This window comes from Leucoraja erinacea, chromosome 33, assembly GCF_028641065.1.
Source record: "Leucoraja erinacea ecotype New England chromosome 33, Leri_hhj_1, whole genome shotgun sequence".
In the NCBI taxonomy this organism is placed as follows: domain Eukaryota; kingdom Metazoa; phylum Chordata; class Chondrichthyes; order Rajiformes; family Rajidae; genus Leucoraja; species Leucoraja erinaceus.
In genome coordinates, this window is record NC_073409.1 from 11,604,634 (window position 1) to 11,625,721 (window position 21,088).

Here is a 21,088-nt window from a genome sequence, read left to right on the forward strand (position 1 = left end):
CAGAAGATTATTCAAGCATGATTTTCCTTTCGTAAATCCATGCTGACTCAGACCAATCCTGCTACTGCTATCCAAATATGCTGCTATTTCATCTTTTATAATTGACTCCAGCATCACCCCACCACCAATGTGTCAGGTTAACTGGTCTATAATTCCCTGTTTTCTCTCTCCCGCCTTTCTCAACAAGTGGGATAACATTAGCAACCCTCCAATCCACAGGAACTGATCCTGAATATATAGAGAATATTGGAAAATGATCACCAATGCATCCACGATTTCTAGAACCACTTCCTTAAGTACCCTGGAATGCAGACCATCAGGCCCTGGGGATTTATCAGCCTTCAGTCCCATCAGTCTACCCAACACCATTTCTTGCCTAGTGTGAATTTCCTTCAGTTCCTCCGTCACCCTAGATCCTCTGGCTGCTAGTACATCAGGGAGATCGTTTGTACCTTCCTTAGTGAAGATAGAACCAAAGTACCTGTTTAACTCTTCTGCCATTTCCTTGTTCCCCAATAAGTCCACCATATTATGGTCACTGTTGCCCAAGGGGCTTTGCACAACAAGATTGCTAACTAATCCTTCCTCATTCCACAATACCCAGTCTAGGATGGCCAGTTCTACACATTTGTTTACACAACCATCCCCTATACATTCCAGGATATCCTCGTCAGCATTGTAACCAATTTGTTTAGCCCAATCTATATGTAGATTAAAGTCACCCATGATAACTGCTGTACCTTTGCTACACGCATGCCTGGTTTCCTGTTTGATGTTATTCCTAACCTCACTACTGCTATTTGGTGGTCTGTACACATCTCCAACAAGCGTTTCCTGCCTTTGGCTATTTCGCGGTTCTACCCATACAGATTGTACAGCATCCAAGCTAATGTCTCTCCTTGCTATTGCATTAATCTCCTCTTTAACCAGCAATGCCACCCCACCTCCTCTTCCTTTCTGTCTATCCTTCCTGAATCTTGAATACCCCCAGCATATTGAGCTCCCAGCCTTGGTCACCCTGGAGCCTCCGTAATCCCAACTATATCATATCCGTTAACAACTAACTGCGCATTTAATTCATCCACCTTATTACGAATGCTCCTCGCATTAAGGTACAAAGCTTTCAGACTTGTTTTTCTTTTCTCCCTTCTACTTTTTGCTTCTCCCCTCAACCTACAGCCCTCTGTCTCCCATCATTGGTTCCCATCCTCCTGCCCTATTAGTTTAAACATGATTTTTCCTACACTCTCTTTCCCATTAACTGCACACACACACTTCCACGTTGTTGCCCCCCCCCCCCTCTCAATATTTAGTTTAAACCCACCCGTGTAGCACTAGCAAACCTACCTGTCAGAATGTTGGTCCTCTTCCAATTAAGGTGCAACCTGTCCCTTTTGTACAGGTTACCTCTTCCCTAGAAGAGATCCCAGTGGTCTAGAAGCACAAATTTAGGTTCCTATTCATAACTAAAATCCCTTATTCTTACAGCCATTCTCATGCATCTCCTCAACATCCACTTAAGACCAATTGTACCAGAAATAGTATTCCAGGTATAGCTTATCCAGAGCTTTATAAAGTTTCAGAACAATTTTCTAGAGGTAAGTTCCTCCAGCATTTTGTTTTTCTTGTGAACCATCCTCTGGACCATCTGCAATGGGGCCTAAGTCAGGTATGGGGCCTAAATCTGCTCATAATATTCCAAATAAGGCCTGACTTGCACCTTATAAAGCCTCATCATTACATCCTTGCTTTTATATTCTAGTCCTCTAGAAATGAATGCTGACATTGCATTTGCCTTTTCTCACCAACCCAACCAGCGTAATAACCTTCTGGAAATCCTACGCCAGCACTCTCAATCCCTTTGCACCTCCAATTTCAGAACCCTCTCCCCATTTGGAAAATAGTCTGTGTCTTTATTCCTTTGACCAAAGTGCATGACCGTACACTTTGCTACACTCTATTCCATTTGACACTACATTGACCACTCTCCCAACCTATTCAATTCCTTCTGCAGGTCCCCTGCTTCCTGGCCATCCATCTATTTTCGTATCATCTGCAAACTTGGCCGCAAAGCCTTCAGTTCCATCATCCAGATCATTGATATGAAACGTAGCCGACCAACTCCTGAGGAACACTACTAGTCACCGGCAGCCAACAAGAAAAGGCCCCTTTATTCACACTCATTGCCTTCTGCTAGTCAGCCAATCTTCTGTCCATGCAAGTACCTTTCTTTGAATACCATGAGCTCCTATCTTATTTAGCAGCCTCACATGCGGCACCTTATCAGTGGCCCTCGGAAAATCCAACATCGTCCACTGACTCTCTTTTGTCTATCCTGCTTGTTACTTCGTCAGAGAATTCTAATAGATTTGTCAGGCAAAATCTCCCCTTTACAAAACCATGCTGCATTCAGCATCCTATATCATGTACTTCGAAGTACCTGGAAACATGATCCTTATAATGGACTCTAAAATTTAACTAACCACCGAAGTCAGACTTCTGGCAAAAATTTCCTTTTTTTTGGCCACGCTCCTTCTTATACAGTGGGGGTTAGGTTACATTCATGATTTTCAAGTCCTCTGGAACCATTCCTAACAGGTGATTCATGCTGAAGTGTAAAATCCCATATGCTTTGTTAAGCATTCACTCAACGTGTCCTGCCATCTTCAAACATGAATCTCAAGTCACACTATTGCTGCACATCCTTCAGAACAGTGCCATTAAGTTTTTATTGCATTTTTCCATTCCTTCTCCAAAAATGTATCACCTCACAATTCAGTACTAAATTCTATTTCCACCCCTCTGCCCATTCTGCTCGCCGTTGTCATATTGCAGACAATTAAATTGTATTCCAATATTCATTTCACTCACAGTGAACAAAGCATTCCCTTTGACCAGCGAACTCAACTTCTTCCACTTGCACACACCCCTCCCAACAACTACCAAAGCATACCCAACACATTAAAGATAACCCCACCCATCTCTCAAGAGCTCTTAGCTCTTTGACATTTGCAGCCTGGTAATTGGGTTGAACAATGAAGCACTAGGCGTTAACCACACAAGGAAAATATAAACAACATTCAATTGCCAAAGAAGATGCAGCGATCTCTGACCATCAGCCACATGATGAACTCATCCTTCAAGAGATCCATTTTTGTGGCATCCCAACCCTTGGAAGAATTACTAACCTAATTGTAGAACAAGGCGACCAGGTGATTCTAGCATTAACATTGGCACACTGTCTGATAGATACACACAAAGTGCTGGAGTAACTCAGCAGATCAGGCAGCATATTTAGAGAAAAAGGAAGGGTGATGTTTCAGGTTGGAACCCTTCTTCAGACTTTTTTTCCAGAGATGCTGCCCGACCCACTGAGTCTATCCTCAGTATAAATCTGCATTTGTAGTTCCTTCCTACACAACTGTCTATTGTGAAAATTAGACAACCACTTGCCACAACACGTTATCTTCCATCCTTGAGCCATTTTTTCAGAGCTGATCCTCAATTGTGTTCAATTTAAATTACTGGAGAAACTCGTTCGTCGAGCAGCATCTGTGGGAGGAAAATAATTGTTGACGTTTTACTTGTCCAGACTCAACGCGAGGATTTAAGATTAATAAGCCAAAAAATCAATTGTAAAGTAAGAACAAATAATACTTGTCAGGTCGGACAGCTTCTGTGGAGAAAGGCGCGGGGGGGGGGGAGGGCCCGTTGGACGTGCGCGGGGAGGGTACTTGCGCCCCCCTCTGGCTCAGCCCCGCACTACACTCCGCGTCACAGGCCGAGTTGTTGGAGGCGGGGAGAGGGTCAAAGTCGACCTCAAACCGCGATTGGCTGTGGTTACCATCAATCATGTGCTCCTGGCCTCTGATAGGCTGGGAACCTATGACCGTCACCGGGGGGCGTTGCCGATTCTAATGCCCATCGTGATAGGCTGATTGCGTTGGCAGCTGTGTCCGAGCGCCGGGCCCTGGGGTGAGCTGGGCGCCGGGGTCGCGCCTCCCGCCTTGGCTTGCTTATGCTGCACGTCGCACGGACGAGATATGATGCCGTCCCGGGGTTGGTAGTCCGGGAGAGTGGTCCCTGCAGAGACCTTTGAGGGAAGCTCTGGGCTGGGTCCTGGAGGGTGTCCGGGGCTTGGGGGTCTTCAAGGCCGAGGGTCTGGCAGTGAATGTGACCATTGACGAACCCAGGCGCTGCTTTAAAGCAGAGCAACATCATGTATCTGCGCTGAGATTACTGATTACTGTCGGCTTGTTGAGTTCACACTGGGAAGTCCTGTGGCTTCCTTGGTTTGCATAGGGAAATGTCAAACATTCCTACTTGCTTTGCTTTGCTTCGGGTCTGCTTTTGGTAACGGGCTCTGTTGGTGTGTTGTGATATTTCAGCGATAACATCAGGGAACGGGTGACTGATTTCTCCGAGACTGGCCACTGTGATTGGAGAGAGCTGAGCCATGAAATGAGAATGCGTTGAGAGATGTCAGCACTTTGAACATGTTGTCCCTGTACACAGTGCACTGGATCGGAAGGCTAACACTTGTGTTGCAGTGATCGGTGAATGCAGTTAATGTGTTTCTGTTTGTTGCAGGGTGTTCTGACGATGCTGGGTTAATCATTGCTGGTCTCCTGGGGCAGAAAAGAAGCAGCATTAGAACTGTAAAGGAGGAAGGAATATCCAGCTCTGACCAACACTTGGTGTCCATTGCTGACCTTGAGTGATCATGGCTAAATCCTTATGGAGTAAATTGAAGTCATTCACCCACCAAGATGACGGAGCCTGCACTGACTTAACAAGTGACACTGTTGCACTAGACTTTGCTGATGATGCAGAGGACGATGGAGATATGTCGACATTCAACAGTACCTGTACACTGCAAGTAGTCACTTTTGATCAGACTGAGGAGATTGCAAATGTGCCGATTGTGATTTGTAATGGGAGCACGGAAGCCAATGGCGAGAGCACCAACACTCATGAGGAGTTGGAGGCTTTTCAGAAACCAGGCTTGCAGGATGAATTTCAAGAAGCTGGGCAGTGTAATGAGGAATGCAAACATTGTACAAAGAACTCAGAATTAGTCAAGCAGAGGACAGTAAAAAGAAAATTGTGGATTGCTGTTATACTCTACAGTTTGTTTACCATTGGAGAACTTGTGGGTAAGTTTGATTTTGGATATTTGGATGACAATTTGAACTTTTGTTGAATAGTTTTACAGTTTTATGCCTCTTTGTAATTTACGAGTGGGGTAATTGATTGGATAGAAGATTGCATCCTACCATTTCTGGGTTTTAATGTGCTGCATAATAGGTGCAAAATTCAGCCTTTGCTGGAAATCAGCCTGCTTTGGTATAAATCATTTAACAAGGAAGCATCCGTGGATACTATGGGGAAGGCGACCAGAACTGTATACAATACTCGAAATGCGACCTAACCGGTCTTATGGAACTGCATCATGATTCCCTGACTCTTGTACTCAATGCCCTGACAATAAAGCCAAGCATACCAGACACATTCTTTACCACCCTATGTACTTGTGCTGCAATCTTCAGTGAGTTATGAACTCTGACGCCACTTGTGCTGCAATCTTCAGTGAGTTATGAACTCTGACGCCAAGATAGATAGATATAGATATAGATATGCCATTTATTGTCACTATACATGTACAGTGAAATTGAAAGCTGCTCGTACTCAGTGCATACATATAATTTAGTACAAAAAACAAGAAACAGAAAAACAAAAACAGAAGGGAGAAGGGGGGGGGGGGGGGGGGGGGGGGGGGGGGGGGGGGGGGGGATGCACAATTCTGCAGAGCTATATACATATATACATATATACAGATGGAAGTCCGGGTGTTGGGCTGTGAAGTCAGTGCATGTGTGAATTTGAATTAAGAGTAGTTATAATTTTCGGAAAGCAACTATTGATCCCTTTACACTTCAATGCTGTTAAGGGTCCTGCCATTAACTGTATACTTTCTGCTTACATTCAACCTCCCAAAGTGCAACACCTCACATGTGCTCCGATTAAACTCCATATGCCATTTCTCTGCCCGTTTCTGCAGCTGATGTATATCACGCTGTATCTCCTGACAGCCTTCCTCACTGTCTGCAACTCCTGCAATTTTGGTGTCGTCCGCAAACTTGCTCACCAACCAATCAACATTTACGTCCAAGTAAAATACAAAGTGCAAGAGGGGGATTCAGTAGATCAGACATCTGGGAGGGGGAGAGGGGGGGGGGGTTGGACAGGCGATTAATTGGGTTGCGATCCTTTAATAGATTGCGAATTCTGACCTTAACATTTAGAGGACTAAGTCAATGTGGTACATGTTATGCTATGGCAGTCACCAAAAGTATGAAGGGATTTGAGACATCAACCTGGATGTTAATGAATGGTGGAGCAAGTTGAAGCACTGTCTCCTGTTCTTATGTTCAGTGATTTTGTCTAAGTGGGTTTTTTTTTCTCCCCCTCCCTTTCTTTCCCCACTAACCAGGAGGGTGGCTTTCTAACAGCCTGGCGATCATGACTGATGCTGTTCACATGCTAGCCGATGTGCTGGGGATTGCTGCTTCCTTGGTTGCACTATATCTTTCAGCAAGGCCTCCAAGTAACAGGTTCACGTTCGGCTGGCATCGATTCGGTACGTGATAATTTGCCTGATTATTGTAAGCTCTCACTTCACCTTTTTGGTGCACAATTGGTTGGATGATTACAGTGTGTTAATTTCCTTAGATATGGATCAATATCAACTTTTTGCCATCCAGACGTGCTGTGGTATAAAGTCTTTGTCTTGCTGCAGTCCTGGCTTTGCTCTCTCAGCACTTCAAGCTGACAGTCCTAAATTGAGATTGATCAGGATAGATGATGGGCTAAAGTTATAGGAAAAGTATAATGAAGAGAGGCTTTAATGCGGAGCTTGCTGTTTCAGCTGATGAGGTAAACAAGCTGCCCTGTGGGGGTGGGAAGGGAGGGAACTGCATGGGGAAGTGGAGGGAGCCTCTCACTAACCAAGTACAGTTAGCTGACTCCCCAGTACAACTTGGGAGCTTATAAAGGGATGCTGAAGTCCCGACCGGAAACATCACCCATCATGTTCTCCAGGGTTGCTCCCTGAACCGCTGAGTTATTCCAGCACTTTTTGTCGATGGGGAATCTCAATACGTTTCATGCACCATGGTCTTGCGAGTGTGGGTTTTGGTATATAACGGGAGGGGGGTTCAGGGAGGCTGGTAATGCTGATTTGTCTGTGTGGGAATGTTCACCATGAGCTTCTGAATGTCAGTAGCTATACGGTGAGTCTTTTGACACTTATTGTTCAAGGTTTTGGTGAGGGTGTGGCCTGGCAGGACGGGTTCTCCAGGTGGATGCACCCTGTGCATCATGAGGGAGGTGTTAGATGACATGTTCCAGAAATCGTCATGTCCAGTTGCAGCAGCTTGTGCTGTTTCAGAGCTGGGCCGATGCTAAGAGTCACTGAGGTGCATCCATGGGGCTGATAACTGAATAACATGATTGGGGAGGTGATTACATTGTAGCTTGGGTTTGACAAGGCAGAGTTCATGGGGGACCATCAATCAGACTGGAAGGAGAGATACAGAATGTTGGAGTAACTCAGCAGGTCAGGCAGCACATCTGGAGAACATGAATAGGTGATGTTTCAGGTAGGGGCCCTTCAGACTGATTGGGTCAGACTAGAAGAAGCCCGTGAGTAATGAGCGAGTCATCATTGTTGAGCAGACTTCCCTTTGGCACGCTGTTAGGGGTCTGTAAAGGAATACAGAGAGAGTCAGGATCATGACACTGAATGGCTCGGCTGCATAGGAGAGCGGGAAGAAAGTGTGAGAACAATAATGATAGGGAATTCAATGGTTGGGGTGTGTTTCTGTGCTTGCAGATGTGGCTCCTCGTGCCAGTGACAATCATACCGGGGAACATCTGCAGAACATCTGGAGGGGGTGGGCAAACCCCAGGAATTGTGGTTCATGTTCTTCAAAGCTTAATTTTAACTGCAAATTAAACTATCTTTGTTTTAGCCTGTATCCATATGCTTCACATATTATTGAGAACTATCTTACTATATAGGTAGCTCCATCAAAGAGACGGCACAAGATAATGTGAATGGTCTCCTCCTGTACTGTATCGGTCTTTGCTTATTTATTCAGTTCAACCGTACACTCACTCCTGGATTTGTTTTAGTGTAATGGAATTTGTGTGTTGGTAAACTGAACTAAAAATCATTACATTGGAAAACCCTTAATTAGTCAGTCGCTTGAACATTGACTCACTGTTTGAACTTTGTATTATGTTCCTAAATATAAAACAATAATTGCTGTATGCTTCACCTACACACTGCCTTTAGACCTAAAGGCACAACATTTACAACAAGACAATGGAGAGTGTATTATGCCACGCAGCATTGACTGCCTAATCTGGTGAGGAGTGACTTTGTGTGCTCCAAATGTATTGCATCTGTGACTGAGGCTGAAAGTTTGGACAAAACTCTAGAGAAGAGCTGGTGGAGAAGGAAAGAGTAAGAGTGTGTGTACAGGGATGGGGGGGTCATGATTTCTGCAGTATAATCATAACACAGATTAAGACTGCATGAGTCAAGGTGTTGTCTAGGCGGAAAAAAGTGAGAAAGCTGTGCTCTTTTAATGTATTATTTTTTACTGCAATCTCACCTTGAAAATGCCATTTCTTCCCTTGCACCTGCTCTGCCTATCTCCTTTATGTATTGTTAGAATTACAATTCTTAATTCATTTGTGGGATTTGACTATCGCTCATAAGGCCAGCATCTATTGCCTTTACTGCTTTGAAGAAGGTGTTGATGAGCCACATTTTTGATGGCTGTTGGCAAGGGAGATTCAGTATTGAGACTGAGTGATGATGAGGTTTATAAGTATATTTCCAAATCAGCCCAATGTGCAAGCTGGGGAACCTGCAGATGGCGGTGATTCTCTGCTCTTGCTGGTGGAAGAGATTGCAAGTTTGTGGGGCTACTGTCGGGGACCTAGATAAGTAACCGCAGAGCATTCTTTGATATTGCACATTGTAGCCACAGTGGTGGAAGGAGCGAATCTTGAGGGTGGAGTTTGGGATGTCACTGAATCCATGGTGCCTTATCCTCAATGATGTTGAAGGAAATTGTTGGAGCTATCAATACTGTCCAATTCTTCTACTAATGTTACAAATACTGCCTTGGACAGACGTATCAATTACAAAAGTACTGGTTGCAGATGTAATCATGCAGGGTGTCCAACTTGGTCAATGATGGGGGGAAAAAAGTTCCCTGTGAGGATGTCAGCTGTGGTCTTGCTCCAAACAGTGGTTCTTTAAAAGTGCTTATTAAATATTTAGTCTTTGTATGTACTGGAAGCCAAGTACAGTATGTTCCCTAAGTGTATTTTGGCAGCAGTGAAGATTTTGGTGAAATTGGGAATTCGTTGCATGGGGGAAAGATGTGGTGCTTAGTATTAAAAATAACAGAAAGAAAATTGAATTAAGAAGAAAACAACATATTGAGTTGAATAAACTAACAATGTAGCTGGGTACCAAGTCTTGAGCTGTTGGCAACTACACCTGCAGTAATTGTTAACCGGAACTGCTTAAGGTCTCGAGTTCAGACCTTGAGCAGGGCTTGCTGTCACGCTGGTGACATCTGTAAGGCCAGAGGTTATATGGACAGCATGTTCCAGGTGGTGATTGCTGCAGCTTGTATCATTTTCAACCTGAGCCTCCAGTCAGGGAGGGTACCAGGTTTGTGGAAAACATCATGTCTCGTGCCGATTCCCAAAGCAGGGCGGCCGACCGAGATCAACGACTACGGACCGGTGGCCCTTGCATCCCATATCATGAAAACAATGGAGCGGCTATTCATTCGTCTCCTGAGACCACAAGTCCAGCACGCACTCGACCCACTACAGTCTGCATACCAGGAGAACATTGGGGTGGATGACGCAGTCCTCTACATGCTGCACCGGATCTACTCCTTTTTGGACAAACCCGGTGGCTATGTGAGGATTATGTTCTTCGACTTCTCAAGTGCGTTCAACACCATCCAACCCCTGATTCTGAATGACAAGCTTAAGAAGATGGGGGTGGATTCCACATTTATCTCCTGGATAGACGACTACCTGACGGGTCAACCACAGTTTGTCAAGCTGAGGGACAGTGTCTCTGGCACAGTGGTGTGCAATGTTGGAGCCCCACACGGAACGGTTCTGGCCCCGTTCCTCTTCACCCTGTATACAGCAGACTTTAACTATAAGTCTGACACATGCCACGTACAGAAATATTCAGATGATACAGCGATTGTGGCATGTGTAAGGAACGGGCAGGAGGAGGAATACAGGAACTTGACCAGTTCCTTTTGTGCCTGGAGTGAAGAGAACTGTCTCATCCTGAACACAACTAAGACTAAAGAGATGGTGGTTAACTTTGGCAGGTCCAAGCTCCCCCTTCAGCCGGTCAACGCTGCTGGGGCTGACATTGAGGTGGTGCAGACATATAAATACCTTGGAGTGCACCTTGATAACAAACTGGACTGGTCTGTCAACTCTGCATCCCTCTACAAAAAAGGCCAGAGCAGACTCTTTTTCCTCAGAAGGCTCAAATCCTTCAATGTGTGTAATGACATGCTGCACATGTTTTACAACACTGTGGTTGCAAGTGTTATTTTCTATGCTGTTGTCTGCTGGGGCAACAGCATTAGTGCAAAAAACAACAAGAAGCTGGTCAAACTGGTTAAACGAGCTAGCTCAGTGCTGGAGGGGAGAGTAGACTCTGGGATGGATGTGCTTGAGAGGCGTATGAGGCACAAGGTGCAGGTCATCCTGAAAAACCCCGGGCATCCCCTCCATGTAATTCTGGAGAGTCAAAAGAGCACTCGGAACAACAACCGGCTCCTCTCCCTGCCCTGTAGAACGGAGCGGTTCAGGAGATCCTTCACCCCTGCAGCCATTAGATTTTATAATTCGGACCGCTAGGCTGTAGGGGGATGCATTCTTGCAATTTTTAATTTTTAATTGTTAATTATTGGTCTTTTTAAGTATTTATTGCTCTCAGGTAGTGTCCACAGTGTATTCTATGTATTTTCTGTCTGCGTTCGTTTTGAATCTGTGGGTTTGTTGGTTGGGGGCTTCTGGACATCTGAATTTCCCTGAGGGGATCAATTAAGTATTTATTATTATTATTATTATATGGAGGGAGAATGATCTGACTAGGAGGACCAGGCAGGAAATGCAAGCATCTACGGAATGCCCTTGACTCTACAGTTGGTTTTTGCTTCTGAACACTGGAGAAGGTGTTAAATTCCTTGGGATTTCAACCAGATCAAAATCCAAGGTAAAGCAGGTGACTTGCCTGAACAGGATAGAAACCAAACTACAGAGATCTGGGGTGACAGGAATTCAGCACGTGATGGGGTGAGGTGAGGGATGAAGTTCTGGGGCTCAGCTAGGATGCCTGGGTTGAAGGTTCTTCTTGGTACCCGAGCCAAGGATGCGGCAGAACGCAGAAATGAATGGAGCAAATTTGAAAACAATGTACCAAAATGCTGTGGTATTCACATTCCTTGTATATTTAGCATTGGTTCAGTTGTCATGTAGTTGTGACAATGATCATTGTGCTTGATGTGATCAGCCCATTCCTCCTGACAAGTCTCTTCAGTCGTAGGGTTGCCAATGCTTGCATTATTTGTTTTGTACTTTATTAATGTGACTAACATTCTCCCCGTCTGTTGCAGAGGCGCTGGCGGCGGTGCTCAGTATGTTGCTGATCTACGCTGTAACCATAGGGCTTGTATATGAGGCTGTTCAGAGGACCATACACCAGGACTTTGAGATCAATGCAGACGTGATGATTATCATTGCAGCTGTTGGAGTTGCCATTAACCTCGTGTAAGTAGCATTTGCTTTAAAGAGCTGAATTAACACTCTGCTGCAGTCCTTCTTCTTATCTTCTCAAGCCCTTTGCTCCTCTGGGGAGCATAGGCCATTGACAAATGTCCCCCACCTCATTCGATTGTTGGCAAATCTTTTGAGATCTCCCCAGTTGAGCCCACTCTCAGACATCTCTCTCTGGACACCTCTTCTCCAGCTGTTCCTGGGGTGACCTCTTTTCATTTTTCCCTGGGGTTCAGTTTCAGGGCTTGCCGGGTGATGTTTGTGGCAGGTTTTCTGAGGGTCCAACTCCAACTCTATTTTCTCCTTCGAATTTGTAAGTCAGTGGGCTCCTGGCTTGTTCTTTTCCACAGGTCCACATTGCTGACATTGCCTCTCCACCAGATGTTAAGTATTCTCCTAAGGCAGGTGTTAATAAATGTTTGCAGCCTGTTTGTAGTATGTTTTGTTGTTTTCCATGTCTCTGATCCATACAGCACCACCTGTTTCACATTTGAGTTAAAGATGCGTATTTTGGTGTTGATTGAGATGTGTTTTGAGCTCCTTCCTGAGCATGTTAAACACCACCCTAGCATTGATTCTACATTTTATGTCTGCCTCTGCAGTCCACAATGTCTTTACGCCCATCATTTGGGCTGGAAGTCCAATTTCACGGTTTCATTGGTTGTAACATCCAAAGGTCAGAGGAATGTTGGGTAATGATTATTAGTATGGCTTATATTGTGAGTGCCCAGAAGTGTGGTTGGGTGGGAACAGTATGGAATTAGACATTGCTGGAAGAGGGTGGCACCAGGTCAGTGAGTCTAGTAGCCTTGGGAGGGGGTGCCCAGCAGTGTTTGGGGGTGTAGGGGAGAGGGAGAGTGCCCAGCATCAAGGGGTCAGTGCAGTGTAGGGTGTAAGCACATCTCTGAACAGCGACAGTTCTGAAAGTGCTATTGTTGCAATTCTTCCCAAGCAAAACTTATTTCCAGCACTCACAATCTTTTGGGTAGAGATCCTTCTTCAAACGTCTGAAGAAAGGTTCCAAATCAAAACATCACCTTTCCAACACTTGGTGTTTTACTCAAGATTTCAGCACCTGCGGTTCTCTGTGTGTTAATTTGTGCTCTAACTTAATCACTCCAGATTCACTGTGTTTAGGAGAATTAATTTCCATCCACTGAGATGAAATTATTTGATTAAATTAATTTGGCTTCACTTGATCGAGGTTTTATGCCAGGTGTTGAGATGATGCCAGGCTGCATGCCAGGTTTATACTCAGTAATACTTTGATTATGCAGAATGATGAAGGGTTTTGTATGCACATTGTTCAATGTTTAAAACTTTCATGTTTTTAATTTAAATTTAACAGGATGGGGTTTTTGCTGAATCAGTCTACCCATTCCCATTCCCACTGCCCTTCAGAAACCAGGGGAGCGCCTGGACACGCTCATGGTTCTGGGACTCTGGCTGTGCGAGCTGCTTTCATCCATGCTCTGGGAGACATGATGCAGAGTATTGGTGTCCTGATGGCAGCCTATATCATTCGCTTTGAAGTACGTTTGACCTTCTTTTGTTGCAAATTATATAATCCTGTGCACTGCATGGTTCCATAATGGAGTGGGTAAAACTGGTTTAGTCCTTCAGGTGCAAGGTGTTGTCACTTGTCTGTGAAATCAATGCTAAGTTTTGGGAGACGAAAATATGATTTGGAGTGGAACAAAATGACTCATAAATAAGAATTGGAGGGAGTAGATTGTGAGGCCTCTTGCCTTCCCTGCAATACCACAATGGTGTGCTCCTGCACACTCCACATATCCTGTGTGAACATCTATTTTTTATATTTGTTTTCAGGGTCACGGGTTTGCTGACCAGGTCGGCATTCATCCCCTTTCCAATATTGTTCCTGGGGAGGTGTGGTTGTGAACCACTGATCTGTTTTGAATTATCTCGAGGACTGAACTTCCTGTGCTCTCCAGCGGGCAGGGAATTCCCGCGATTCACCCATTTGCGTGGACATTTCTCCTCATCTCTCTCCTACATGCCCTACCCCTTATTCTGAGGCTGTGGCCCTGGTTACAGATTTCTATCTCGGGAGAAATTGTCCTCCCTGCAACCCAGACTGTCGAGCCGGGCAAGAGTTTGTAATTGTCAGTGAGATCGCCTTTCATTCTACTAGTTTTGCAAATCCAATTCCAGCCTATTGATCAGTCCAAGAATGGCAAATCCACCTCCCTGGAACCAGTCTGGGGACACTTCCTTTCTGGATGGTATATCCTTCTTTAAAGAAACCAACACTGACCCCTATTGGACTAATTACCAGTATTCTAAATCTGAAGTCCCATCTTTCTATTGTAACTCTTGAATCACGCCCCATATAATTGTACTAAGATATTTGTATTCCTGCATTTAAATACTCTTGCAGTAATGGCCAACATGTAATTTGCCTTTATTTCTCTGGCAGCATGCTCATTGGCCCTATCTCTGTGCTTTGACTTGTTGAATACCTGACATTTGTTGTAAATACAAAGGCTTTATAGCACAGAAAGAGAGCAGTTGGACCTGTCCTAGGGAGTAAAAACTCCCAAGTACATGGTTGCTGTGTTCACATTCATTCTACCCAATCTCAACTTGGGATGATAGACACAAAATGCTGGAGTAACTCAGCGGATCAGGCAGCATCCCTGAAGAAAAGAAATAGGTGACATTTCGGGTTGAGACCCTTCTTTGAACTGAAAGTCAGACAGAATTTTTTCCCTGGATCTCAGTCTGAAGAAGAATCTCAACCCAAAACATATTTTCCTTTTCTCCAGAGGTGCTGTCTGACCAGCTGATTTTTTTCTTGTTGTCTCTTTTCAGTTTTAAAAGGATCTGCAGTCCATCCTACACATTTTCTCAACTTGGGATGATTCTCTCAGATTCCCGCGTATTTGCCATTTTTGGAGATGTTGAATAGAATGGGATTGGATTTACATGACTTTTGGGTGTTGAGATGATGCTAGGAGGCAGTCTGTTAACAAATAGTCCGCATCAAATTCTTGATTAACTGTGCCTTCTAAACTCATCCAGAGCCATTTTATGCTTTCTTTAAATGTGCTGGGTTCACTGATAAAATTACAGTCGACTCTATAACATGCAAAGTAAAAGTGTATTGGGAGTATCATTCAATAATTCAGTAAATTCAAGAAATCTGCTTGTTTCAAAACCAGCAAATTCCCAAGCTTGCTGTATTATTGTAATTGTCCTTTGACCAGATGTTAACGGATGTTTTGGGTGTGTGAAACACACGACTGATTGGGTCCATGACCCAGCATGGTGTTGTGGCTTTGACTCCACTTCATGGTTACTCTTACTCTCCCACAGCCAGCCTACAAGATTGCTGACCCAATTTGCACCTACATCTTCTCCATTCTCGTTTTGTGCACGACATTCCGAATAATGCGAGACACCGTTCTGATCTTTCTGGAAGGTACAAATTTTAGCACAAAAGTACTAATTCTTCTCTTACAGATAGTGGTTGAAAAGCAGCTCTAATCGGGGAGTAGTCTGGTCCTGCAGCAGGAGTATCGGGTTCATGGAAGGCACCGTTATTTCCCACACAACAGAAAAGTTAATTGTGTTTTGTGATAGTAATTAGTGGGTTTATAATGTCCGTGAACACTACCTTCTGAAGGATTCTGACACTGGGAGGTGTGCTATGTGTCCCTACTGCACTAGCAGAGGGCTTGCAGAAGCATATTTTTATTTCATTTCAGTTTTTCCAACATCTGCAGCTTTATTTCCCCCATTTCTCCCCATTATTTTCTTGAATAGTTATCAAATAAGAGAATAAAATATTACATTTCAAAAATGGCATAAAAAGGAACTACAAGATGCTGTCTTGTACCAAAGAAAGACACAAAATACTGGAGTAATTCAGCGGGTCAAGCAGTATCCCTGGAGAACATGGATAGGCGACATTTCGGGTCGGAACACTTCTTCAATCTGAAACATCTCTTATCCATATGCTCCTGGGATGCCTCCTGACCCGCTGAGTTACTCCAGCATTTTATATTAGACGTTATATCATAAATGGTTTGTAAACCATATCGGGTATGTGTCAGTTGCTCCTTTGGTTGAATATCAAATCAGGTTGTACTCGCTTGAACTGCAGCCACATCATCAGAGCGCATTATTATGAGTACGTTTCTTTATCGTGATCAACATTGATGTCGTAAAGTGTGAAATCTCCCATTTAGTTAATTAATCTCTGCACCCTATTGGGCAAAATACCAGTATTCCAAATCTGAATTCCCATACGTTCTATTGTAACTAATTGAAAAGCAAAAATGCAGGAAATTCTCAGGAGGTCATTCAGCACCTGTGGAGAGAGAATTGGAGTTAAATGTTGCAAGTCAAATTGGGAGGAGTTAGAAAGGTGACACGTTTTAAGTTGCAAAGAAAATGAGGAAAAGCAGAGGGGGAAGGGGAAATCTGTTACCAGGAGAGAGTGAAGGACAAGTGCGGGAGGTGGTGCGTGAAGGAATGGTGAATGAGTATCTGGAGGAGTGTTCATGAGATGGAGGGGGAAAAAGAGAGGGGTTGAATTCTGGAAATAAAGGATATAAGATAGGAAAGCTGATTCCCAATCATTAAAAAATTACATATAATGACACCAACTTTTCTCTCTTCTGCTTTGCTAATTGACCTAAAATGAGAACTATTTTCCTCACAGTTTGACTGACTGACTTGCTGACTATTTCCAATAATCTGTGTTTTCATACTCATCTCCCTCTTCTAAACACCAGTGGATACAATCCTTGCCTCTCCAAATTTATAACACAAACTCGACTGGTAGGAAAAACAAAGTGCTGGAAATTTTCAGCGTGTCAGGCCACATTTGTGAGAAGAGAAACAAAGTTCATGTTTCCTTTGTCTAGTAAACCTCTGGACTCCCCCGAGTGCCACCCCTGGTGATCTGATAAGCCTTGTGAGTTGAGCAACGCATTTTATAAATGAGCTGATAACTGAGCAGTAATTGTTTTGGTTCTGGATTTTCCTCATCCTGAGAAAGGATTACAAGGCCAAAACACCCCTAGCCCACTGGGTGTGTTTAGACCACCAGCTGGTGCTGCTTGAGTTCCACTTGTGCCTGTATAGTGATGGATTGAGGCATATTTTGTGTCTTTTCCTCACACTCTGCATTTCACAATCACTAAAAAATCACAACTGCAATAATACTTTATTAGCCAATTATGTTTTGCAACATACGAGGAATTTCATTTGCCAAGTCAGTCATTCAAATAAAAAGCAACGGAACACACAAAACACATTTTAACATAAACATCCGTCACAGTGACCTCTCCACATTCCTCACTGTGATGGAAGGCGAAAAAAAAGTTCAATCTCTTCCCTTTGCTCACCCGCGGTCGGGGTCCTCAAGCCCTCCGTTGACGGGATGATGTTGCCTCCCGTAGCCGATGGCGGGCCCTTCGTGTCAAGGTGATCAGCTCCTGCATCGGGGGAGGTCATCACTCTCTGGCAGACCAGTCAGTTCCAAGCAATGTCAGTTGTCGGCAGCGTGACTCCAGGGAAACCCAGCGGTAAAGGTTCGAAACCTTTATGGATGGTTTACATTGTATATCATGGTATATGGACACATTATCATGGTATATGGACACACTATCATGGTATATGGACACATTTATCTGTTTTGTAGTAAATGCCTACTATTTTCTGTGTCCTATACAGGGACACATGACAATAAACTCACTTGAACTTGAACATTGTGTGACCGACTGATCCTCCTGCCACCCCCCCCCCCCCCCTCACCCCCCATTCATTGGACATTTTGTACCCTCAGGCACACCAAGACATCTTGATGTACATCACATGCGGGACTCTCTGCTGAAGATCGATGATGTGCATTCTGTTCAGGATCTGAATGTATGGTCACTAACAGTGGGGAAAACAGCAGCCATTGTGCATTTAAAGCTGAGTAAGTGGTTTACACATCAAATCCACCCCACCCAACTCCCTGGGAATAACCTTGCAGTTTTAGTTAGTGGCAAAACCTTGATCTAATGGCTTCTTTCTGCATCTCTTGTTGACTGTGGTCAGGAACAGGGGAATGAACTCGGCCAGTGGGGGCTGAAAGGTCTCTTCCACATTGTGTACAGTTGTGGTCACTACACTGCAGCAAGGATGTGGTTACACATGTGAGAGTGCAGAGGTGGTTCAACAGGATGTTGCCCGGAATGGAGTATTGTAGTTAAATGGCGAGATTGGATAGGCTGAGTTTATTCTCACTGGAACCTAGGAGCATGAGGGGTAGCCATAGAGCTTTACAAAATTATGAGGGGCATAAATAAGACAGCTAGTTTTGTTTCCCCTAGCCAGGAGTATCTAGAACCAGAGGGGGCAAACTTGGGTCAGAGGAGATTTCGGTCATGTCTTGGTTTTCTGGAACATGTTGTGAGAGGAAGTGGGAGAGGCAGGTCCAATTATAATGTTTGAAAGGTGTTTGGACATGGATAGGAAAGGAACATATATGGACCAACAGGTAAATGGGATTGGTGTAGATACGCATTGAAGCTGACAAGGGTTCATATCAGTGCTGTTTCTATTCTCTGACTGAGGATTGGACTAAAGCTGGCAAAACTGCTTTATGCTGATGATAAAATCTATCACTTTGGCCCAAGGGTGCGATTTTAGCATTTCAGTGCACTCGCAGCCTGGTGTAAAGCCTGGCTCTGCTACTGAAGTCTAATTTATGTCGGTAAAGGCCAAAAGTATTCACAATTCCATTTGTCTTCCTCCTGTGGTGCAGTGACCATTTCAGGTGCTCAGATACTGAATGGGTCGGGTAAAATTGACATTTGTGCTACTTGCTCCGGTTAGAACTACTGACCACTCAGGAGCTCCGGCTAGTGTTCACTGATTTCACCAGTCTCAGCATCCTCGTGTTGGCTGCCTGCTTTGATTAATGTCTGTATTCAGTTCCAGAGAGTACCTCCAGATGGGAAGGTGTTCAGGCCAAGGCTCGGCACGTCTTGCTTCATTCCTACGGCATGCACCAGTGCACAGTGCAGCTCCAGGTCTACAAGGAATCATCGGGCAGTGCTTGCACCAAGTGTGGGTCCTTGGATGGTTAGGGGCCTGATCCTTAAATTTTGTGCCTTTCATTCAGATGAAAAACACTAAAAATCAGTATTTGAAACTGTCATCACAAACAAATTCTACTTGTGGAACGCCAGCTGTAGAATTGAACCTCTCAACACATCGCCTCGCTCTGTTGCTGCAGAGACCCTCTGCTCAGCAGCTGACTTGAAGACCCTTTTGCCCTTCGGGCAGCTTCTGATCACGTGTCCCCCTTGATTCCCAGGTACCCAATATGTTTATATACCTTTTCTTCAGTTCGTATTTACTCCGTCTGGGTGAGAACTCTGGGTGTTCACTAGTGGCCTGGGACTGAGCAGCGCTGTTTATCTAGAGAGCCAAGAGTGATGCAGGGAGTTGTTGATTAAAGCAGCTGTCGAGGACATTCTGGGCAGAATGGCCTCTGTGCTGGACCAATCTCTCAGTCCACACGGAGCTGCTTGAAGGCACTCTTCTAACTTGCTGAGAATTTGATTCACTGAAACAATGTGTTTCAGCTAATAATCATGAATAGTAATTAGTTTTATCCCTCTCCCCATTTCCTTCCTGGGGAGCAGATAAGGAAAATGAGGCTCCAGCTGCCGGTGGCCATGTTGCAGCCTGGTCTGGGCATTGATTTACTTTGAGACTCTGTTCATTTTACAGCTCCCCAGTTCCATTCTGTGACCCAGAGCCAGTTTATTGATGGTGCAAGTGTGTGCCATTTGTAATCGCAAGTTGAGCATTAACAATTACTCGACATTATGTGCGATAGTGCAGTTTGCTGGGATTTGGATTGGGAAGACGAGTTGTCCCAAGTGCAGTAAACAGTTAAACAGTATTTGCAGATCAACACTTTGAACAAGTCTTTCTGAAAGAAATTTCCTCCTAACCTTTTGTGAGCTCGGCCTCTCTTAATTGTTACTGGAAAGAATTGTTTAGCCTTCAATCTCCTGGAAGAAATCAGACAATTTAAACATGTTTATAATGAGGAATAACTAAGAAACAAGTTAATAATGTGCATAATCTGGTGAGATTTAAAAACAAAAATAGAAGCTATAGTAATTGCAGGACTTCTGATCGTGTTCATCACAATTCACTCCAGTTTAGTACAGGATATGCTGCTGTCCTGTTGATGGGATATGAACTAATCTATCAAAATAGTTATTTCTGGTTTGTCTGCAATGTCCTTTTTAAAGTGCCATATACAATTCTACAGGCAAGGGATTCTTGACACTGTTAAGAGTCAGCCTTTGCCAAGTGCCACCAACTATAGCAAGCAGCTGATGTCTTTAAGCAGATGTGCTTCTGTGCACTGTGGTGGCACCTTCCTGCTGCTCTGTTACAAGACCTGGAATTAACCTGCAAATGGTCTTGAATTTTCCCCATCAGCCCTTTGATGTTCGCTTTGTTTAGCAGTGCAGGTAGTCTCTGTGGTAGGGCAGTGCTACCTGATGTTTGTGTTACATGTGACCCCCAAGGTCATGAGGAAAGAAGGAAGCACCAGCATTGAGTGCCATATTGCGTTGCATGGCTATTGATTTCCCTATTTCATTATTTACAAGTAATATGCTGTCTTATTTTTTATTCCTATTTGAATTTGCCTCGCATTTGAATTTTGGTGCCAAATGTTATGCTTATTTTGCTTGAATATTAATGTTGTAACTAACATCCACTGCACCGATTTACAGTGGTAAATTATGTTTCACCTCCAATTGTGTATCAACTCCAAATTAAAGAAAACTTGTCCTTTTGTCTCTGTTTTTCCACATACCAGTTACCAGTTTTTATTTTGCTCATTATACCCGTTATATTTTCCTTGGGTTTTGAATTCTCTTAAATCTTTTCCATTGCTGTTCAGTTTCATTGTTTTGCAATATTGTAAATCATTATACTTTGCAAGGTTGAATTCTCAGCCCCTCAAAATGGCATTTTCTTAAGTCTTTTGCCTCGGTATTCATTTTGTGTCCTTTAAGATAATAAACTGGAGTACAGTCTTTGAGTCGACGCTGTTTATTCTCTGTGTTCTGTTACCTGCTCGGGCGAATCCACAGGTGGCGCATCTTATCAACCCTTTTCCCCTGCTGAGTAC

The 21,088-nt window shown here is 44.1% G+C and overlaps 1 protein-coding gene across 2 annotated transcripts; it reads left to right on the forward strand.

The window, feature by feature from the left end:
- Positions 1-3,864: 3,864 nt before the first annotated feature.
- On the forward strand, positions 3,865-20,993 carry slc30a4 (solute carrier family 30 member 4). Of its 2 annotated transcripts, none has more exons than XM_055661327.1 (8): positions 3,865-3,975; positions 4,591-5,156; positions 6,494-6,640; positions 11,745-11,898; positions 13,253-13,436; positions 15,244-15,349; positions 17,723-17,857; positions 18,859-20,993. In XM_055661327.1, the coding sequence occupies exons 2-8, from the start codon at positions 4,724-4,726 to the stop codon at positions 19,011-19,013; spliced, it is 1,314 nt and encodes a 437-aa protein (XP_055517302.1). In that variant the 5' UTR covers positions 3,865-3,975; positions 4,591-4,723; the 3' UTR covers positions 19,014-20,993. The 2 variants fall into 2 exon arrangements, with proteins under 2 accessions (XP_055517302.1, XP_055517301.1); XM_055661326.1 differs by having other exon boundaries at positions 3,912-4,059.
- The last annotated feature ends 95 nt before the right edge of the window (positions 20,994-21,088 follow it).